General features: G+C 41.3%; 1 protein-coding gene across 4 annotated transcripts; it reads right to left on the bottom strand.

Moving 5' to 3' along the window:
- Positions 1-1,568: 1,568 nt before the first annotated feature.
- On the bottom strand, positions 1,569-20,119 carry LOC107512924 (signal-regulatory protein beta-1-like). 4 transcript variants are annotated; one of them, XM_036229566.1, is made up of 6 exons: positions 20,003-20,119; positions 11,396-11,752; positions 7,778-8,098; positions 6,899-7,201; positions 4,101-4,210; positions 1,569-1,803 (listed from the first exon to the last, which is right to left on the bottom strand). In XM_036229566.1, exons 1-5 carry the CDS (start codon positions 20,070-20,072, stop codon positions 4,104-4,106), a joined length of 1,158 nt encoding a protein of 385 aa, XP_036085459.1. In that variant the 5' UTR covers positions 20,073-20,119; the 3' UTR covers positions 1,569-1,803; positions 4,101-4,103. The 4 variants fall into 4 exon arrangements, with proteins under 4 accessions (XP_036085459.1, XP_016004407.2, XP_016004408.2 ...); XM_016148921.2 differs by lacking the exon at positions 1,569-1,803 and adding an exon at positions 2,655-3,676; XM_016148922.2 differs by lacking the exon at positions 1,569-1,803 and adding an exon at positions 2,655-3,123.
- Positions 20,120-21,448: the final 1,329 nt, after the last annotated feature.

The raw sequence follows: 21,448 nt of genomic DNA, 5'->3' as shown, positions 1-21,448 counted from the left end.
CTTAGTAAAAATCTGGCACATAGAAACCATCCAACTCATCATCAACAACAGTGTGGGAGTAAACAGAGCAGAATTTGAATTCTCCTGATCTGAGTGGCATGGAGGGTGATGACTATTCTGTTTGCTTCTCTATGACTCCGATTTTTCTGCAATCGGCTTCCACTTAGAAGCTGAGCAGCATAACATGGTTAAAAGAATGAACTCTGGAGTGAGTTGGCCTGGGCTTGAATCCAGGCTGAACCACTGCATTACATAGATGATATTGGACAAGTTACTCTCTTTGCCATAGTTTTCCCATCTGCCAATCAGGCACAGTAGTCAAGCTATCACGCAGGGATGTTGTGAGGATTACACAAGTTAATATGTGCAAAGGTGTTGCTGTTATGGTTCGAAGCATCATCTGTTTTGATGCCTCCAGTAACCAGATGCAGGTAATAGACCCACAGAGAAAATACTCAGATCCCTGATTTCATGCTCTCAGGTAAGGCTCAGTTCTTCGCCTTCTGTTGAAGCCTTGGGGGACACAACCATGTTTTCCTGGAGGCCCTAAAAGGTCAGGGCCTGGGGACCAGAAAGTGGAAGAGAAGATTCTACCCCAAGTCATGCTCACCTGTGAGTCCCAGCAGTAAAATCAACAGCAGGCAAGGAGGAGGGTGGGTTCAGGAAGCAGGGGCAGGCATCTTGGAGGCCTGAGAAGCCTGCTCTGTCCAAATGTGTGCTTGGATGACCCTGACTCTGCTCTGTGAGAGGAGTGAAGCCTTACATCTCTTGTGATGTAAGATGAGGGCCTAAGATGGGGTGAAATAGCTGTGACACAGTAGCCTGCTTCTAGACTCTAGACAATTACTGTTTCTGGATTGTAAAATGGAATGAGGCAGTGTAGGTGATTACAAAGTTAAGTTGTTTAAATTACAATTTCAGAGAGACTTGAACAGGCCTACAGGAAGTAGTGCTCCCTCTGGTCCTGTGGCCTCTTCTCTCCAGGGCCCCTCACCCTATCTAAGGTCTTCATGGTGATGCTCCATTTAGGAACCTAGGCCAAGAAGGCCCAGTTGTTGTGGGCTGTGTCCCAAACTCCCACACCTAGGACCCTAGGAGGTAGACAGCTTAGGCCTCATCTGCACCCGACTCACCAAGAGCTATTCAGATGGAAAAGGACTGGAGTTAGCAGGACTGCTCAACGCTGGGATGGAATCAAGTCTGCTCCGGAAATGACTCCCTATTATGACCTTTTATTAATGAACTTGGTAAAACTCAGCCCAAATGTAGGTGTTATATGGGTCTCAGAAATTTTAAGCACCTGCATCCAACAAAAACAATTGTATCTTGACTTTTTTTAGGAGAGGAAATGGGTTATGTGACCCAGCAATCACACTCTAAGGCATTTATCTCAAAGAAATAAGAACTTATGTCCACACAAAACCTGTACACAATAGTTTATAGCAACTCTATTTGTAATTGCAAAAACTAAAACAACCTAAAAGGTCGAATGATAAGTGTACAATTCAATAAATCATGGTGCCTCCATACAAAGAAATATACCCAACAATACAAAGAAATGGGTTATTTAAATGTCCAAGAACTTGTAAGTTTCTTGATGCATTATTTGGAGTGAATAAAGTCACAGACTATGATTCCACTTATATCACATTCTGGAAATTATAGGATAGAGAGCAGATTAGCATTGGCAGAGGTCAGGTATGATGGGAATGGGGTCACTGTAAAGGGCTTGCACAGGAAGATCTCTGTGGTCATGAGGCTGGTCTGTGTCCTGGTCATGGTGGTGGTTACACAGGCACACACCTGAGAGATAAACATGAGCAAAGCTGGGAATGTTACAAAATTCAGCTGTAAATAGCAGTCTCATTGTCATTATAACATAGGCACTGCCTATTCAGTTACCCAAAGTTATGATATAATGATATAAGGGTGATGGGGATTAGATGAGGTCAGGAGGAACAGAATCTGCATCCCCATCTTCCTTAGTGGGGAGTCAGTAATAATGCCTAAGAGCGAGGAATCAAGAAGTGGCAATAGAAGCATGCCACATGAGATATGGCAATGGAATCTTAGAAAATCAGTTAAAAGTGTTTAAAATTTTTTCCTTTTAGAGCTTAAAAATGAAGGAAGGTTAGGCTGACTCTAGTTTTCATATGGAAAACTTTATAACTATTTGACTCTTAAAACACATGCATTGTAACTCTGATAAAGAAAGAAAACAATTCTAGATCATTGATTCTGTAAATGTTGCAAATGAAAAGAATGTCCATACTATTAGTACTTGTAAGGGTTTCTCGAACGTGCTGGATATAAAATTGATGATCGAAATCAATTAGCATCCTAAACAGTAGTCAGAAACCACTGAAAATAGTCGCTTTAGCTTTTAAGGAGTCCATGAACTATATATAAAGTGATAAGGATAGCTCTAATTAAATTTGCATAAATTGATACTGGAGGAGAACATGTAAAATTCTGAATTGAACGTCATAAAAGAAAATCTAAATAGAGGTATATCACGTCCATAAAAAGAAAAACTTGATATTGAAGAGATTGTTAAGAATGAAAAACAAAGTTCCAGAATGTTATAAACAATATAACAAACAGCATTTATGTAAATTTTAAAACATGCAAATTGATATTAAATATTGCTCAAGGATTAACACATGTTATAAAAATATAAAATCATGCTGGAGAATGAAAACACAAAATTCAGGACCGTTTTTTTAAAAGGAACAAAAAACATAAGGCCAAATGCTACTATTTTACAAAGATAGGATGGTGGGTCCATGGATATTTTTCTCTATTTTGTTTTATATATTTCAAAATACAAAAATGCTTAAGCAACTTAGTGTTTTCAAATATCTATGCGTTAAAATGAGTCAAACTTGTGAAAGCTCTGGATAAGGTAAAATCTGCTCAGACTATTAAGGGTCGTTCACAATCAGGGGAAGATGAAAACCCGTTTTGATCTGCTTGGTTCCATCTTGGGTGGAGGCAAGGTCATTTTGGAGCTCGAGGCGTAGGATCCAGACATCCCAGAGTCCCCAGGACCAAAGTTCATTCTTGACTCAGTTCTATTATCAGAGAGTAGGAACAACGGGAGGGTGTGTGGAGGAAGCATGTCTGTGGTAGAGGTGGGAATGGCAGAATAAGGGCGAGGGGTCAGTCAGGTCTTGCAGCTTCTTTCCCTACTTGAGCCTCTTGGAGAGGGCAGGAGGCAACAAACCACAGGGCATGAAGGAACTGTGGGGACATTCATTCGTTCATTCATTCATTCATTCCTGTATTAATTCTACAAATATTTATTGAGCACCTACTAAGTGGCAGGCACTCTGCTTGGCTTGGGTTCATAGCACAGATCTGAAATGAAGCCCCCACTCAGTACACCCCAACACCTCTTTCTGAGATCGAACTCCTTTTCATACCTACATTCATCTTTGCTACTATTCAGTACTTTTAAATTCCTATTACAGGTTCTATTAGCTGATTTTGATAATACTTTTGTATTTAAGTCAAAGATATATCATATGGGGGTGGCTCCATAATGTAGTGGTTAGCACATCTGCTTTGAACACAGAGGGTCCTGGATTCGAGCCGCAGGTGGAGCCACAAACCTTACCCCGGGTGCGCCAGGCCCCGGGTACGTGCTGTGAGCATGTGGGAGGAGATGCGCCACCTATGGGAGATGACAACATCCTTAGGTCAGGGGTGGAAGTGGGGGAGCAAGAATTAGAGAGGGGGTAAAAATGATATACGCAAACTAAAATATATAATAGTTTAAGGGGGAACCTTTGCAGTTTGGGTCTCAAAGCTTTGACATTTATCACACCTCCACACCCAGATCATCATCTCCAGAGTTCCAAGGAACTTTTAATTTGTAAACCATCATATTTCAAGGCATTATACAATATGTGAATGTTGGAAGCCTCTGAGAATTCCAAAAACATTGAGAGAAAATAAGTGCTCACAACCTTCTCTTGAAGCCGAATCAGGCTTGTGGGGACCATGTGACATTGTGGGCTCACTGCAGATACATTTGGCAGCCCACGAAGATGGCCCTGACCTTCTACCTTAAGGACTAAGGCCTGCACCCAACTCACCTGTTACGGGTTCCGCCTCCTGCGGATGTAAGTGACTGTGAAACTCATCACCAGCAGCACCTTGAAGCCCAGCAGGAACATCACAAAGGTAATGACACGTGTCTCTGGACCTAAATGCCAATGAACAGAAGGAGACACCAAACGGGGCTATGTGAATTTAAATACCACACTCACTCAGGAGACAGAGGTGACCCGGCTGCTCCTAGGACAGGAGGCGAGCCTGCCTGGAGTCCGATAGGCTTGCATGTGTCATGACTGCTGTGGATAGTATGATTTTGCCAGACGGGACTATGTGCCTCATGGTATACCTTACAAGTGAGTACCCGCTCAGCTCCCTGCAATGACATGTTCACCAGCTGTACGCTTTCTGGGGTTTAGATCTCATTGCCATTCAGCTTGGTCATGCTTTCCTCAGCTCCTTTGAATATATGGCAGTTCTCCAGCCAGGTGAGATGCACACTCTACTCTGTGTTAGAATCTCCGCACGTGGCAAGAGGAGGATGAAGACTGAGATATTGTCACTGCAGGAGGAAATAACACAGCCCAGAGAAAGCAAAACTCTGTGTTAGAATCTCCGCACGTGGCAAGAGGAGGATGAAGACTGAGATATTGTCACTGCAGGAGGAAATAACACAGCCCAGAGAAAGCAAAAACGATTGTAGGAAGTCCACTGTGGGAGCCTGGGAGCTCCTTGAGGGTGGGACCATCTGCCAAGGCCTGACACAAAGGAGTATGCAAGTATTGGTTAGCGGATGCGTGCATAAGTAACTGCATGATGGATGAGAGTGTGAATGCATGAGTGAATGAATGTATGGTGGGATGGATAAATGTATGGATAGACATTTAAATGAGAATATGAATGGGATCAAAGCCACCCTACTCTTTCCCATGTTTTCCTGTTGGTCATCCTGTCATAGGTTACAACATGGATTAAACTTGAGGACATAGTGCTAAGTGAAATAGGCTAGACACAAACTGACAAATACTTCCTATAAGAGGTTCCAGATGAGTCATACCTAGAGACTCTCCCCTAGAAGTTCTAGAAGGAATGTGGCCCTGCCAACCCATTGTAGACTTCTGACCTCCAGAACTATAAGATGATAAACTTGTCTTGTGTGAAGCCACTAAACATGTGGCTACAGTGGCAATCGGAATTTAAGCTGGAAGACAGAAACATTTAAAGGACAGATAATTAAAGAAAGAGCCATGATTTAAAGTGCATAACTTCTGAGGTGGGACAAGGCAAAAATAAGAAAGAAGTGCTGTTTGGCGATTAAGTGATGACGAGAAAATAAAAGGGGGGAGTAGGAGGAAAATTTAGGTCCTTTAAAGGAGAAGAGAACCAAAAATTTTAAGGAGTCAGAAGCTTTCTCACAATATCAAAACCCACAAACCAAACAAACCAAACAAACCAAAAACTCCATTAACATGGCTTATCCCGTACTGACAGAGAGAGGTCCATTAAGATAGAAATATGATAAAGGACTCCAATATCATAAACATGAACAGAAAGATGTGCATTCTTCTTCAGGTCTATTGGATGAGGACTACATTTTGGACTTTGCTCCAGCCAGCCAATCTACACAATCCCCAAAAACATTTTCTGCCTTAGTACTTTGCGAGTGTGCTAGGTCAGGCATACTGAGAGAACCGAGAAGTAACGGCCTGATCAGAGGAACAGAGATTCTAAAGCAAAACCAGGCTGATCCAGACAAAATGACGTGGACTCATTTCTCCTGTTCTCCCGTTCAGTATAACTCTGACTCCTAGAAATTTTACCAGGTTCAAGCATAGGAAGATGGGGAAGGGGAAGATGAAGGCAGACTGGCTAGAGACCTGACATCCAGAGGAAAATCACAGCATCCAGGCATCGTACATTTCACTCTCCTAACTCCCCAGGCACACAATGTGGCCATGTGTGGCATAGCAACAAGAAAAAGTCTAAAATCAATCATCTAGGTTCTCATCTTGGAAATGAGAAAGGAGAACCAAAAACAAGCCAAATAAGCAGAAGGAAGAAAATCAGCGAAATGGAAAATAGAGAAGTAATGAAGAAAATCACTGAAACAAAAAGAGGGTTCTTTGAAAAGATCAATAAAATAAAAAATTTCTATCAAGACGGAGGAATAAAATAGGATAAGGAGAAATGGCGCTTTTCCAATATTAGGAATGAAACAAGAGATATCACTGCAGACTCTGCAGTCATCCAAGGCACAATAAGGGAATATTATGAATAATTCTTCATGCAGACATTTTTAGTGAGTGCTGGTCCATTTTCCCAAATCAGAGAACAAGGAGACCTGTGCTGTGACCACTTGCAGTCACTTGGGTGCCTTGTTCACCTCAAACTCCAAGTCCTCGAGGCTCACGTTACGGAATTTGAGAGTAGTAGGTGCACGCATATGCTGATGCAGTTGGAAAAGTCTAGGATGGAACAGAGACTACGAACCGATTAGAAATAGCAAGGAGGTGGGGGAGGGGCTGACATGCAAAGCGGACACAGGAACAGGTGAAGAAAGCATGAGGCAGGATGCTGTGGACAGATCATTTCCCTCTCCCCTTCTTTATTTCTTCAATGTATATTGATGTCAACACATCTGTAAAGATAAGAGTTTGTACCAAGTTCTTGTTAGTGTTGACTCTGGGAGTGTGAAATTTCAAGAAGCAGAATTCATTTCAAAAATCCCTCTATCTATATAGACTTCTAGATTATTCTATAAGTATAAATTCATACTTAAAAAGTTTTTTAAAAAGATAAAATTTAAATAGAGCGGGATCAATTAGAGTGGAGGCCTCACCATGGATTTTAACAGTCTCCAGGATAAGGTTTTTGTTGACCACTAGCTGCCCATCGTGCGCCACCTGGTAGGTGAGCAACATGTCTTCCCTGTGGGCAGGTGAAAACACCAAGAGCCAGCTGGTCCAGTTAAAGGTTCCGTCCTTGTTCTCTGTGAGGCTCGAGGCAGTTTCTGTTCGAGGCACGTTCCCATTCTCCAACCAAGTCAGTAGTAGGCGCTGGGGGTAGAATTTCTTCACCTGGCAGGTGACGTTCACCAGGTTCTCTGACAAGGGGTGTTGGGTAACATCCACAGTGGGCAGAACTGAAACAGCACAGGGTAGGAGCTCTGACCTCACATAAAAGACAGATTGCAGGGGCAGGGTCTCCATAACTTAGCTCCCCCCACCACAGCAAGGGGGTCACCCAAGACACTGCTAGGCATGCAGCAGGCCTTCAGACGCTGAGGGTGCGCTTTGCATAGGAATAAAATCACTAAACACAGGGACCTACACACAGTAGGTGCTCAAGAGTGGCAGCTCCTTTTAGGGAAATATGAGTGAAATCAAAAAGCACAGCCCCTGGCATGCACTTGGAACAATATCGTAGCAAAATTAATGAAATCGCCAAGGACATAGGGGCTTGGCTTATAGTAGGTGTTCAGTAATTGGAGTCGCTGTTGGAAAAGTAAATGGAAGTACTGAGAACAGTGCCTGACATGTGGAAGATAGGTGTCACCAACCGCTGCCATTAAAGACTAGTCAGTGACCAGGACAACCAGGTACCTACTAATGGGAAGAATTGTTGGCAATTAGATTCCCGGAGCAAAGAGGAGGGAGAAGAGAAGCATTGGAGGTTAGGGGCCCAGTATGGGCTCAGGCTGGACGTGAGGGGCATCTACCTCGAATGGCCTCAGACAGGTTGGCAGTCCCAAGAAGAGGAGGGCCCCCTTGCAGGGTGACATGGTCCACCTGGCAGATGACCTGGGAACGAACATCCCCCAGAGCCAGCAACACCTTGGCTGTGCTGGAGAGGTTGTAGGAAGCGCTGTCTCCCTCTGGGTCCACGGTGGTCTGGGAGGCTGGGAGCTCATTCCCATCTTTGAACCATTTCAGGGTGATGCTTCTGGGGGAGAAGCCGTGGGACTTGCAGGTGAAGCTCACTGTCTGCCCAGGCTGTGCCCTCATCGTGGGGCCCGCTACCACGGGGGGAGAGGGTTTGGCTACAAAAGGAGCATAGTAAACAATAAGCATGTTTGTGATAATAACCACTAAGGATAAGCATACAACACTGTTAAGAACCTTCTCATGTATTATATTTTAATCCCTCTAATAATGCTTGGAGGCTGGTATCATCATTCTATCTCATATAGCAGGACACATAGGTCCCCAGAAGTGAACTCTGAGTGAGAAGCAAGGCAGACAGAGAATTTTAGTCCTAAGTTCAAAGTCTACTTTCTTTACGGGTGATTCTCACATATCTGGCCATACGAACAAAATTACTGATTGGTCTCACTCTTCCTATTAACACTTCCTTGCTGGTCTCCAATGCCTCACCGACCCCTGAACAGTAGTGTGATTATCACCACTTCACAGATGGGACACCTGAGGTCCAGAGGGCAACTGAGACTTGCCAAACCACACAGTGTTGGGATAACAACAACACTGCTCACTGAGGGTCGGTTCTCTCACCAGGCTCACTGTATCCTCAAACCATCCTAAAGGTTGGTGTGCTCACCCAATGTCTGCAGGTGAGGAAACTGAGGGCTAGCGTAGACAACGTTCATGTCCAAGTTCATGAACAAAGCAAGTGCCCCCATGTTCATGGGTCCAGCACTGACCACTGCCCTACCCTTTTCTCTATGAGATTCCTGCTTTCAAGCAATGATAAGGAGGATCACATTCTGGTGTCCAGATCTGAGGACTCAGGAGCAGTAATCAGAAGTCATGGGCTCCAGACAGCTGCGTCTAGAATATGAACTCTTGCTCATAAGGAGCCTCAAGCAGCCTCTAGGAAATACTCCCCCTTCTCATCCTCAGTCTGTGGACTCAGGAACTGGCATGCACGGTGTTATGGGTTGCAGTGGCTCCTCTCTGCTCTATTCAGGCCACTGTCCCCACGGTGTTCCTGCAGGCTGCTCAGTGAAGGAAAAACATCGGGCAAGTGGAAGGCTACTGAATGTTTAAAGATGTTTTAATTAAAGTGTATTTGGTATCCCATATTCTATTAGTTTCAGGGGTACAACACAGGGATTAGACATTTATATACTGTACAATGTGATCACCACGGTAAGTCTCATAACCATCCGTCATGGTGCAAAGTTATTACGATATTACTGACCGCATCCCCTGTGCTTCTGTACACTACATCCCCGTGGCTTATTTATTCATAACTGGAGGTTTGTACCTGTTATTCTCCTTCACCTTTTTCACTCATTAGTCTCTGGGAACCATCAGTCTGATCTGTTTCTGAGTCTATTTTTCTTTTTTGTTTTATTTGCTCATTTGTTTTGTTTTGTTTTGTTTTAGATTCCACACATAAGTGAAACCTTATGTTCTTTCTCTTTCTCTGTTGAACTCAATTCATTTCTCTGTTGAACTCAGTTCACTCTAGGTTCATCTATGTTTTTGTGAATGGCAAAACTAAATGCTTGTGATTGAGTCTTGGCTCCCCTACCGGCTGGCTGGTAAGGTCCCCTGTATGAACGAAACTTTGTGTCCTCATCTGTAAAAATGAGCGACAACTGCTTTCATTGCACTGGTTATGAGAGTAAATTCCATGAGAAACATGCAGCATCTGTCATGCTGCGACTCCCTGTCCCTGCCACCCTCTGCTTTCTCATCCAGAGCGTCATCTGGGTAGGTGGCTTGGGGAAGAGGAACAAGCGCTAGATCAGGAGGCAGTCGATCAGAGTGGAGATGCAGTCACTTACTCGCTGTGATTGCCTAGGAGAGGGATGCAGCATGGGGAACTTTGGTAATATCTGCAAACATAGGATCAAGACACCTTCCCTGGCTATGTCCAGGGGTTGTGGGGAAACATGATTGCTACCACACCCGGGAGAGGAATTTGGCAATATCCACATAAAATACACTGCACATACCCTCTGCCCTAGCAATGCCACTTACAGTGGCATCTCCCTCGTGAGTAGGGTGACACACGGACAAGTTTATCTTCTGCATCACTGTTTCAATCGCCTGAGGTTGGGAACAACATATTCATCAACAGAAACCTGTCAATGAACAATGCAGTCTCCATCCACTGGAGTGTATGCAGCTGTTGAACAATGAGCAGCTCTAGGTGCTGTTATGGATGCTTTTTTGGGTGACATGGCTGAAAATTAGAACATGTTCCAAATCACCTTGAGCCTCAAAGTCTGATTGGAGGGTATCTAAACTAGGTGAAACCGGTGAAGGGATAAGTCTGGCTTGCTGTTCAACAATTCTATATAACTGGGCTTTATTCTGCAGCTACTAAGTGCCAGGCTTTTCCCAGGGAGTGGTTCCAAAGCCCAGGCAAGAAAAACCAGCCTAGAATCAGATTGATTTCCGGAACAATCTCCTCATTTTCCACCATGTCACTGTAAGCAAGGCCCTGTCATCTTTTAGCTTCAGGCTCCATCTGTACATATAGAGTCAAGCTGGATGGTCTAAAATTTTTTCATGTGCTGTTATTTCAGGACTCAGGATTCTGGGCCTTAAGGGAAAACTTTAAATAAGCATCGTTGCTGCCTAAATTGGTCAACCCGTAAGTCACTCACATGGGGAAACTCTTCCCTCGGTGAGGGACAGTCTGATACAACCCAGCCATTCTTAGACACTTCAGTGACTGTGAGAATTGGTCCCAAAACCAGAGAAGGTCTTCCCAGACAGACCCCCAGAGGGCACCCAACCTCTGGGCACCTCCTCCCACCAGGGCTAGCAGAGTAAACGGTGAGTCTGTGCCTCTTAGGAATTTCTTCTCAGTCTGATGTTTCTGAAGTTGAAATAGAGAAACACTTTCACCCCTTCCCTGCCCTGGATGTGTTTTTTCTCACTAGAAGGAAAGGAATAAAGCTTCATGGGAGAAGAGTCTTTGGCTGCCACAGCTCCCAGAGCAGAACCTGGCCCACAGCAGGTGCTTGGTGTCAGTAAGAGAAGCTCAGCCACATTGATGAGGTCACTCCTTGGAGGCAGGATGAAGTCTGGTCTTATGACAGGCAAGTCACTCAGACTCTTAACTCCCTCATCCCTAGAACTGAAAGGCTGTACAGGACTACAAAAAACTAGTGCTTGTGAGCTAGACAGACAGGAGCTCCTAACTTTTCCCACCATTTACCAATAGGGGGGCCTGGGCAAACAGCATGACCTCTCCAGGCCTCAACAACCCTGATCTGTACAAAGGGTGAAATCAGACCATGAATCAGATCATGACCAAAAGCACCCACTGTGCCCCTGACTCTTAGTTGCTGCTCAGAGAATGAATGGTGTTCTTATTGACGTGTCACACACCAGGGACGAAGGACCCACCCCATACTCACCACTCACAAGGAGCTGAGTGCCCGGTCCAGTCCTAAACGGCACATTGTTAGTGTCTTCTTTCCGGAACTTCACACAGTAGTAGGTCCCGGTGTCTGCTGGGGCGATGTTACTGATGTGGATGGAATAGTCCATGTTGTTTCTCTTTGTGGTGTCTGCAGCGTTTGTTACTCGGGGGAAATGACCTCCTTTCAAACTGTAAATTAATTTCTGGCCTGGTCCTATCCCCCTGAACCACTGAATGGGCCCCACGGGGTACCGGGAGGTCATGGTACAGTTCAGAGTGGCTGTCTCTCCAGCTGCAACTGACACAGACTTATCAGGCTGAATTACCTGCAGCTCCCTCTCAGCAGCCTCTCCTGGAAGGTAATACAGAGAAGTTAGTTTTCCATGCATTATTGATCCTCTAAGTTTTTAAACTATCTATCAACAATAGCTCATTGACCTGAAGCATGAACGGGCTTTGACTTCAGTACATTGCATTGTCATCATGAATAACCCTCACGATCAGTTTGCAAATGAGACCTTGTTACAAATGAGAAAACTGAGGGGCATAGAGGTTAAGTGGTATGGCAGAATGTAGTTGTGAGGGCTTTTCCATCACTGGAAGTGTTAGGTTTCCCCAAATATTTCTGGCTGTTCACTTTCTGGCTTCATGTAAAGTTGCACTTCTGAAACTTGCATTTGGGGGAACCATTAGGCTTCTTTAGGTAACTGGGTTATGAGAAAATCTAATGAATGTATATTTTAGGATATGCATTTCTGCAAGAACTTTTGTTGTCAATTTCTCTCTTCCACAGAGATCCACATGTCAGGATGGGGTCTGCTCCAAGAGCCTGGTGTGACCATTTTGTGCAGAGCTCACAACACACAATAAATATGTAGTGTACACAAGAAGGTAAACATTGCTTCCAGTTCCTGGGATTGTCAAATCATGTTATATTGTTTCTTGATGCTGCTTTAAGAAAGTGCCAAAATCTTCATGGCTAAGGCAGCAGAAAATTATCTTATATATTGTTTGGAGGTCAGAAGTCCAAATGTGTGTTACTTGGATAAATTCAAAGAATCCGCCCAGCATTTGGACACTCTCTTCTTTGCCTTTCCAAATTCTAGAAGCTGCCCACGTGTCTCATGGTTTCTATCTTCTTCTCTCTCCAAACTCTTGCTTTTGTCGTCACTTGCCCTTCTCTAAATTTGACGTTTCTAATAACGACTCTTGTGATTATATTGTTCCATCTGATAATCTAAGATACACTTTCAATATCAAGCGTCTTAAGAAAATCATTTCTCTTAAAACTTATTTTTATATAAAGTAATATATTCACACATTCTGGATCTTAAGACATGGACATTTTGGGGGGTATGGGACATTGTTCTGTCTACCACACAATACTCTTCTGACCGTTAGGGAAACCAGTGTCCACAAATAAAAACAACTATGAATGTGGCCTTGTCACACAATATGAATGAGAAGGAAACTTATCAGAGTCTGAAAAAGAACTATTCAAGTATTGCACTGGCGAAACAGTTTGCAAAGTAAAACTGGCAAGTAGTCACTGAAGGAAAAATAATTATTAACAAATACGAAGAAATCAAACCACACTCTCAAAAAATCAAGAGGTTAAAGAAAAAAATCACAGGAAAAATTAGAGAATATGTTGAGGCAAATGAGAAAGAAAACACAACATGCAAAAACTAAATGCAGCAAAGCAGTTCTAGAGGCAAATTTATAGCTGCAAATGCCTACATTTAAAAAGAGAAAAGGTCATAAGTTGATAACTTTACTATCTACCTTAAGAAATTAGAGACAGAAGAGTAAAAAAAGAAAAAAAACCCCTAGAACCTAAGGTAGCTGAAGGAAGAAAATAATAAAGATTGTTGCAGAAGCAAATAAAATATAAAAAGAAAAGCAGGAAAAAAAATCAACAAAACCAAAGGAGGATCTTACAAAGATCCATAGAATTGAAAAACCTTTAGCTAGATTGACTAAGAAAAAAAGTGAGAGAATCCAAATAAGTAAAATCAGAAAGAAGGGCTATCCTAACCATTTTTAAAAAATTAATAGGCTTATGAATAATTGTACACTAATAAACTGGATAACCTAGATAACATGGACAAACTTCTAGAAATACTTAACTGAATCATGAAGAAATTGGAAATTAAATCAATAATAACAAGGAGATTAAACCAATAATCAAAAACCTCCCAACAGAGGAAAGGCCAGGCCATGTGACTATAAGGGTGTATACTACCAAACATTTAAAGAAGAACTAACACTAATCCTCTTCAATTTTTTTTAAAAAATTTTCAAGAGAAAGGAAGACTTCTTAACTTATTCCGAATTATTCTGAGACTTACTCTCTCATCAGCATTATCCTGATGACAATGTCCGTCAAAAGAAATAGAAGAAAACTACAAACCAATATCTTTTATAAATATGGATGCTGCAAACCTCAAAAAACAGTAGTAAACTGAATTCAACAGCTTCTTGAAACAATTATAGTCCATGACCAACTGCCATGTTATCCTGGAATGCAAGAAGAGTTCAACATATGAAAATCAAACAATATAATGCACCACGTTAATAGAATAAAGGGGAAAAAACAATGGATAACCTCACTTGATACAGAAAAAGTACCTGATAGTCAAATCAAGCATTTTTCATGGCAAAAAAATGATTAAGAAAATAGGAATAGATAGATGGAAACAAACACAAAATGAGAACATCATATGTATACAACCCATGGCTACTATCCTACTTGATGGTGAAAGGCTAAAGGCTTTCCCCCTGAGATCACGGACAAGACAGGGATGTCCATTTTTGCCCCTGATACTCAACTTTCAATAATGCAATTCCTAGACAAACCATTTAGACAGGAAAAGTAAGTAAAAGACATTTAATTTGAAAGGAATCAATAAAACTAAGTCTGTGCGCCAATAACATGGTTTTATATGTACCAAATCCCAAAGTTCCACACAAAGAAGTACAGGTAAACACATACAACTGTTAGAATTCTTAAATGATTTCTACAATCTTATAGGATAGAAATCAACACACAGAACTCAGCTGCATTTCTAAACACTGGTACCAAACAATCAGAAAGGAAAATGAAGCAAACAATTTTCTTTAAAATAATATCAGGTAATGTAAAATACTTAGGAGTTAATTTAGCCATTGAGATGAAAGACTTGTAGACTGAAATGTACAAAATATTGCTGAAAGAAATTTAAACAGACATAAATGGAAAAACATCGTGTGTTCATGGACTGCAAGAGTTAATATTATAAAGAGGTCAATTGTACCTAAAGCAATTGACAGATGGAATAAAATACATATCAAAATCCCAACTGTATTTTTATAGAAATGGAAAAGCCTTTTTGAAATCTCAAGGGGACCCAAATAATGAAATGATCTTGAGAAAAACATAGTTGGGAGATTCACACTCTCTGATCTAAAAAGTACTAAAAAGCTACAGTAATCAGAGTGTGATACGAGCTTTAAAACAGATATCCAGACCAATGCACTAGAATAGAGGGCCTGGAAATAAACCCTCACATATATGGTCAAATGATTTTCAACAAGGGAGCCAAGAACACTCCATGGGGGAAATCACAGTCTGTTTTTTTAAAATTTTTATTTTATTAGTTTCAAGTATACCGCACATTGGTTGGACATTTGTATAGTTTATAAAATGATCCCCAGAATTGCTCCTTCTTTCCTATCGTTTCCACATAGCCAACCTATTAATGCTAACTGCATTCCCTAGTCCCTGCTCTCCATCTCTCTGACCAACTATCAACTACTAATTTATACATCATTAACCCTTCACCCGATCCTCCCAGCCCCCAAACCTCTGTCCACCAGGAAATTGTCACATATATTTATGAGTTTGTTTCTGATTAGTTTGTTCTTTCTGTTCATTAGATTGTGCATGTAACTGAAATTGTATGGTGTTTTAGGAAAGGACAGTCTTTTAACACATGATGCAGGGGTAGCCACATGCAAAAGAAAAAGGTTTTGCACCCTAATCTTACATCACATATAAAAATAAATTCATTATGGATCAAAGACCTAAATAGTACTGCTAAAACTGTAAAATTCTTAGAAAAAAAAACAGGCACAATTTTTCATGACTTCGGATTTGACAATGATTTCTTAGCTACAACAACAAAAGCACAGGTGATGAAAGGAAAATATAGCTGTAAATCAAGCTTTATAAAATTTAAAAACTTTTGTACATCAGAGGACACTATCAAGAGAATGATCAGACAACTCACAGAATGGGAGAAAAAATTTGCAAAGCACATGCTCATGAGGAATAAATATCCAGAATATATAAAGGACTCTTACAATTCAACAAAAATAACTCACACTCAACTAAAAATGGACAAATGAATAGACGTTTCTCCACAGAAGATGTACAACTGGTCAGTTAGCATATGAAAAGATGCTCGATCTAACTAGTAATTAGGGAAACCACAATGAGATACCTCTTCGCATTCCTTAGGATGGCTACCATCAAAAACAAAATAAAAATAAATAGAGAAAATAAATGTTGACAAAGATGTGAAGACATTGAAACCCTTACATATTCCTGGTAGAAGTATAAAAATGGTGCAGCCATTATTTAAAATGATGGTGTGTCTTAAATGCTTAATCATGCCATGTATCCAAAAATGTCACTCTTACCTATATTCCTTTCCCAAATTCAGACAAGGATTCAAACTCACACTTGTACAGCAATGTTCATAGCAGCAGTTCACAATACCCAAAGGTAGCAGAAACAATCTAAATATTCATCAACACGTGGATACAGAAATATGGTGTGTATATATGTATAATAAAATATTACTCAGCCAGAGAAAGCAATGACATTCTGATAGGTCCTATGACATGGATAAGCCATGAAAATTATATGCTAAGTGAAAAATGACAGATAGAAATGGATAAATATGTGTTTAGTTAATTGAGGTTTCTAGAAAATCCACTTTGTAGATACTAAAAGTAAAATATAAGTTACCAGGTCCTGGGGTAGAAAGAAGAATGGGGATTTATTTTTTAATGGGTGTAGAATTTCTACCAAGGGTGTTGAAAAGTTCTGGCAGTGTTTAGTGCTTATGATTACAGAACCTTGTGAGTGGACTTGACTCCACAGACTGTATCTCTAAAACTGGTTAAAATTGTAAATATTACATATTGTCTATTTTACCACAAAAAAAGTATGTGTATTAAACATGAATATTGTACCATGTAGAGGTTTAAATTGGACTAAATAACTAAAGGAAAAAGATAAACCTTATGCTGGTTGATTTCAGAGCCTGCACTGGAATGGGGAGATAGAATCATGAGAAGCAAGCAAGGACACATCAGACATGGAACTTGGGTTTTGAAAAGAATTGTGGTGGTTCACCATGTTTGGACAATTAGTTATGAGTCGAAAGCACATGAATTTACAATTGAGCCAATTGTTTAACTGCAAGGGCAAAAGTTTTCACTTTGATTTCACTGCGTCTGTGACTAGCCAGTTTCTGGAGACATGGAGAAACACGAAAACTTTTTTTTCTATTTGAAGTGTCCAAAGAAGTAGGCATGGGTTCTAGTGGCAGGGATATAACTTAGAGGAAGATGCAGCTGTGACTCCATCAATTAATCTTGTGTTCTTTACTATTACTTAGCTTCTCCTCAGAGAGAAATTTGTGGATTACCTTTGCAAGGTGTGAGCTAGTGAAACCCTCCCATTTAGCAGCACTTGTAACCAGACATGCCTCTTAAGGAGGCCACATGCTGTCACAGGGCACAGGGAAGGTCCTTTGGTTCCAAGAACTTCAGGAGGTTTGGGTTTTAAGTCTGCAGATGATTGGAGATGAGGAACTGATAAGGCGAAAAGGGAAAGAAGTAGGAATGAACCTCGAAGGGATACTGGAGGGAATAAATAAGGGAAGAGAGAAGAGGAATCAGGGGGTTGAGACGAGCAGGAAATGACCACAACTCTGCCATCTGTGTATTGGTAATTCTCATTTACATCTCTGGCTCAAGGCATTCCCCTAAACTGTGGATTTGCATGCTCAACTGTCCACTCACATTTTCCTTGGATGGAAATCAATATTTCGCTGTTAACATGTACAAAACTTAAGTCCTAATTTTCCCATGGCCCTCTATTTCTCATATGTGGCATCTTTAATCTTTCAGGTACTCAGATCCCAAAGACCTTGCTTTTTGCTCTCCCACCCCAAACCCTATGCATCAGGAAATCCAGCGGCTCCACTTTCACATGACTCAAATCTCCATCTTTCCCCTCTCTCTACTACACATTGCCTGATGAAAGGCACTTTTTTTTGCTTGCATTAATGCAATGACCTCTTAAATGCTCTGGCTGCTTCTCTCTTCGTCCTGCGGTAGACTATTTTCAACCAAATGCTAGAATAATTTAAAACTCGTGTCTGTCCATGGCACTTATTTCTTCAAAATCTTGCAATGGCAAACTTTCCATGCAGAGCAAATGCTTACATCTTTGAACACAAGAGTCGATTCTAGTCTCAGGGCCCTTGCTCTTGCTGTTTGCTCTCAGGAAGGCTCTCCCCCCGTCTCACCACATGGCTCTCTCCCAACGCTCTTTTTATCTTTGCTCAAACTTCCCATTCTCAGTGATGTCCACCCAGACTACCCTGACTAAAAGACGGAGACATTGTACCTTACTGATTCCCCCAATTCCCTTATCCAGCAATACTTTAATCTTTTTCTCACACTTATCACTTTTTAAATATACTATATGATGTCTATTGTTTACTCTCATTTCCCCCACTAGATAATAAGCTTCACGAAGGCAGCTACTTTGTCTCTTTTATTCACTAGTACATCTCAAATTAATGGTATGGTTTCTGGCATCTAGTACATATTTAGAAAGTTTTTGTATGGTGTTTGAATTGCCCATTGCAACAGCTCACTGAGACTCTTTGAAAATTACCACAGAAACTCAGTTTCTCATGGAGATGACTTGGTGAAAAGCACAAGTATGTTGTGCATATTAAACAAGCAGAAGAACCCAGAAGAAAACCACACGGCCTGATTCCCACACTCAGCCTTCCCCATACTCCATCCTCCACCGCCCTCATTTGTAGAAGCAGCAGAAATCTCATAGGATGCAAGTGGGGCCACAGGCATTTCAGATAAGCAATGGTTAAACCCATGAAGTCTAGAACTGAGTTTAAATCATAGCTCTACCATTTACCATTGAGTGACCTTGAACCTCTCTGTGCTTCCAGTTTGGTTTCTTACTTGTAGGTAAGTATGAAAAGAGGATATACCTTGGATATACCTTGGTCATATGAGTAAACAGCACTAGGCATCTATTAATGGTGGGTGTTCAAGAAATTGAAAAGTTATTACTCATTATTTTCCTGAAGACTTGAATCTTAAACTAATATTAGATGAATATAGATTCAGATACAGATAGATATGTATACAGATATAGATATAGATAGATAGATAGATATAGATATAGATATTATAGATATAGATATTATAGATATAGATATTATAGATATAGATATACAAATACAAATACATATGCATGTCAATACAATTACTGATACAGATCATACAGGAAGAGTCTCTGTATCTTAAACCCCATTTTTTTCCTCTTCAGCCTTATCCAGCATGGACGAGAAGCTAGATATTAATGCACACAATTATACTCATTTGATGAAGAGAGAATTTTCTCTTAAGTTAGTGGAAGGTAAGTTGTAATTTTGAGAAGTACAAAAAAGGAGAGTGTTTGAGAGACAAGATCTAAACAACTGTTCATGTACATTTCATGTGGACCGAAAATGATTTGAAGAAACAATAAGGAAAGACATATCCAAAATCTTGTGTGTGCATGTGTGTCCGCTTCCTCACACCCACTTAATGCACATACTCACATGCAGATACATACATTCACAAATATATATAAAAGTGTGGTTTAACATGCTGATACAGAGGTTGTTTTGAGGATTAAATGAAAGTATAATGCGCCTTAATGCTCAGTAAAAATGATGACATATAGAAACTACCCAACACATTATTAACAAAAGTTCATGAGAACAAGCACAGTTTGAACTCTGCTGACTCTAAGTGACCTACTGAGTAAAGACTTTCTTTTCTTTGCCTCACTGTAAAGAAACCAAGCAGCATAATAACATGGTTAACGAATGAACTCTGGAGCTGGTCGACCTAAAAGGAATGTGGCTGAACCACTGCCTTATGCAGGTGACATTGGACAAGTCAGTCTCTCTGCTTCAGTTTCCCCATCTGCAAATCTGGAATAAGAGTTGTCGCACATCATACAGGGGCATTGTGAAGATTGGATGAGTTGATACGTACAAAACTGTCATTGTTATGCTTGGAGCATCATTTGTTTTGGTGTCTCTGGTAATCAGGTTCAGGGTCTGAATCCACAGAAAATTACTCAGATCCCTGATTTCATGCTCTCAGATAACGCCCAGTATTGATTGGCCTTCTGTGGCAGCCCTGAATGGCTCACTCATGTTTTCCAGGAGGCCCTAAAAATCTAGGGACAGGGGAAGGTCCAGGGGCATAGAGAGGGGATTCTGCCCCAAGGAGTGCTCACCTGTGAGTCCCAGCAGTAGAATCAGCAGCAGGCAAGGAGGAGGGTGGGTCCAGGAGGCAGGGACAGGCATCCTGGACGCCCGAGGAGCCTGCTCTGTCTAAATGTGTGCTGGAAATCCAGACGCTACTGTGAGGGGAGCGAAGCCCTGCCTCCCTTGATTTAGGAGGAAGGGCCTAGGATGTGGGAAAATAGTTGTGAATCAGTAGCCTGCTTCTAGATACTAGACATTTCCTGCTTTTAGATTGTGAAATAGAACCAGGCAGTGAAGGTTCTTACAAAGTTGAGTTGTTTATCTTACAATTTCAGAGAGACTTAGATAGGCCTACAGGAAGTCATGCTGACCTGTGGCCTCTTCTCTCCAGGACCCATCACCCAGTCTGACATTTTTATGGTAATGCCTCCTTTGGAAATCTAGGCCAGGAAGGCCCTGCTGTTTTAGGCTATGTCCCAAACTTCCACACCCAGGACCCTAGGATATGGCCAACATATGCCTCATCTACACCAGACTCAGCAGGAGCTACTCAGATGGAAGAAAAACTAAGGATCAGCAGGGTCTGCTCAGTGTTGAAATGGAACCAAGCCTGCTCCTGAAATGACTCCTTCTACAAACACTTTTTTGATGGATCTGGTAAAACTTAGCCTAAATGCATAGTGCAGTGTGGATCTCAGAATTTGTTTGTGCCTCCATCCCACAAAAGGATTATTTCTTGACTTCTTTCAAGAGAAACTGTGAATATAATTACTTTGCCAGGCAGGTATCTCATAGAAATGGAGACTTATGTCCACTCAAAAAACCTGTGCATGAATGTTTATAGCAGCTTTCTCTGTAATAGCAAAAAACTGAAAATAATCTAACTGTCTAATAATGAGTGAATGGTTAAATAAGTTGTGGTGCACTCATAGATGGAATGTCTTCTAAGAAATAATAAGAAATGAATTATTTACATGTGCAACAACTTGTAAGTTTCCTGGACACATTGTGCTAAGTGAACAAAGTCATTCTCAAAACATGTTGTGTGATTCCACTCATATCACATTCCAGAAACTGTAGACTACAGAGCAGACTGGCATTTGCAAAGGTCAGGTATGGTGGGTATGGGGTCACTCTAAAGGGCTAGCACAGGGGGACCTCTGAGGTCATGGGGTTGTTTTACATCTTTGTCACAGGGACGGTTACACAAAAATACACCTACGAAACTGGAATGTTACAAGATTCTGTTGTAAATGCCAATCTTAAGGTCATAATAACATAAACATTGACTATTACATTATCCAAAATTGTAATATAATGATATTAAGGTGATGTGGAATAGAAAGTGGGCATGTGAGTCATGAGGTCAGGAGCAACCAACCTATGCTCCCATCCATCGTGAGGAGTCAATAACAAAGCCTATATGCGAGAAATCGAGAACTAGAAATATAAGCATGTCGTGTGAAGTATGACAG

This window comes from Rousettus aegyptiacus, unplaced genomic scaffold, assembly GCF_014176215.1.
Source record: "Rousettus aegyptiacus isolate mRouAeg1 unplaced genomic scaffold, mRouAeg1.p scaffold_m13_p_12, whole genome shotgun sequence".
NCBI lineage: Eukaryota > Metazoa > Chordata > Mammalia > Chiroptera > Pteropodidae > Rousettus > Rousettus aegyptiacus.
The sequence above is the reverse complement of the archived record's forward strand: the minus strand, read 5'-3'. Positions and strand labels throughout refer to the sequence as shown.

Bases quoted from the DNA above. Each gene is read 5' to 3' on its own strand.
- LOC107512924 (XM_036229566.1), bottom strand. From the start codon at position 20,072: ATGCCTGTCCCTGCCTCCTGGACCCACCCTCCTCCTTGCCTGCTGCTG. The intron at 11,753-20,002 runs GTGAGCACTCCT...ATTACCTTCCAG, and splicing joins TCTACTGCTGGGACTCACAG to GAGAGGCTGCTGAGAGGGAG. The intron at 7,202-7,777 runs GTAGATGCCCCT...GTGCTGTTTCAG, and splicing joins CCTGTCTGAGGCCATTCGAG to TTCTGCCCACTGTGGATGTT.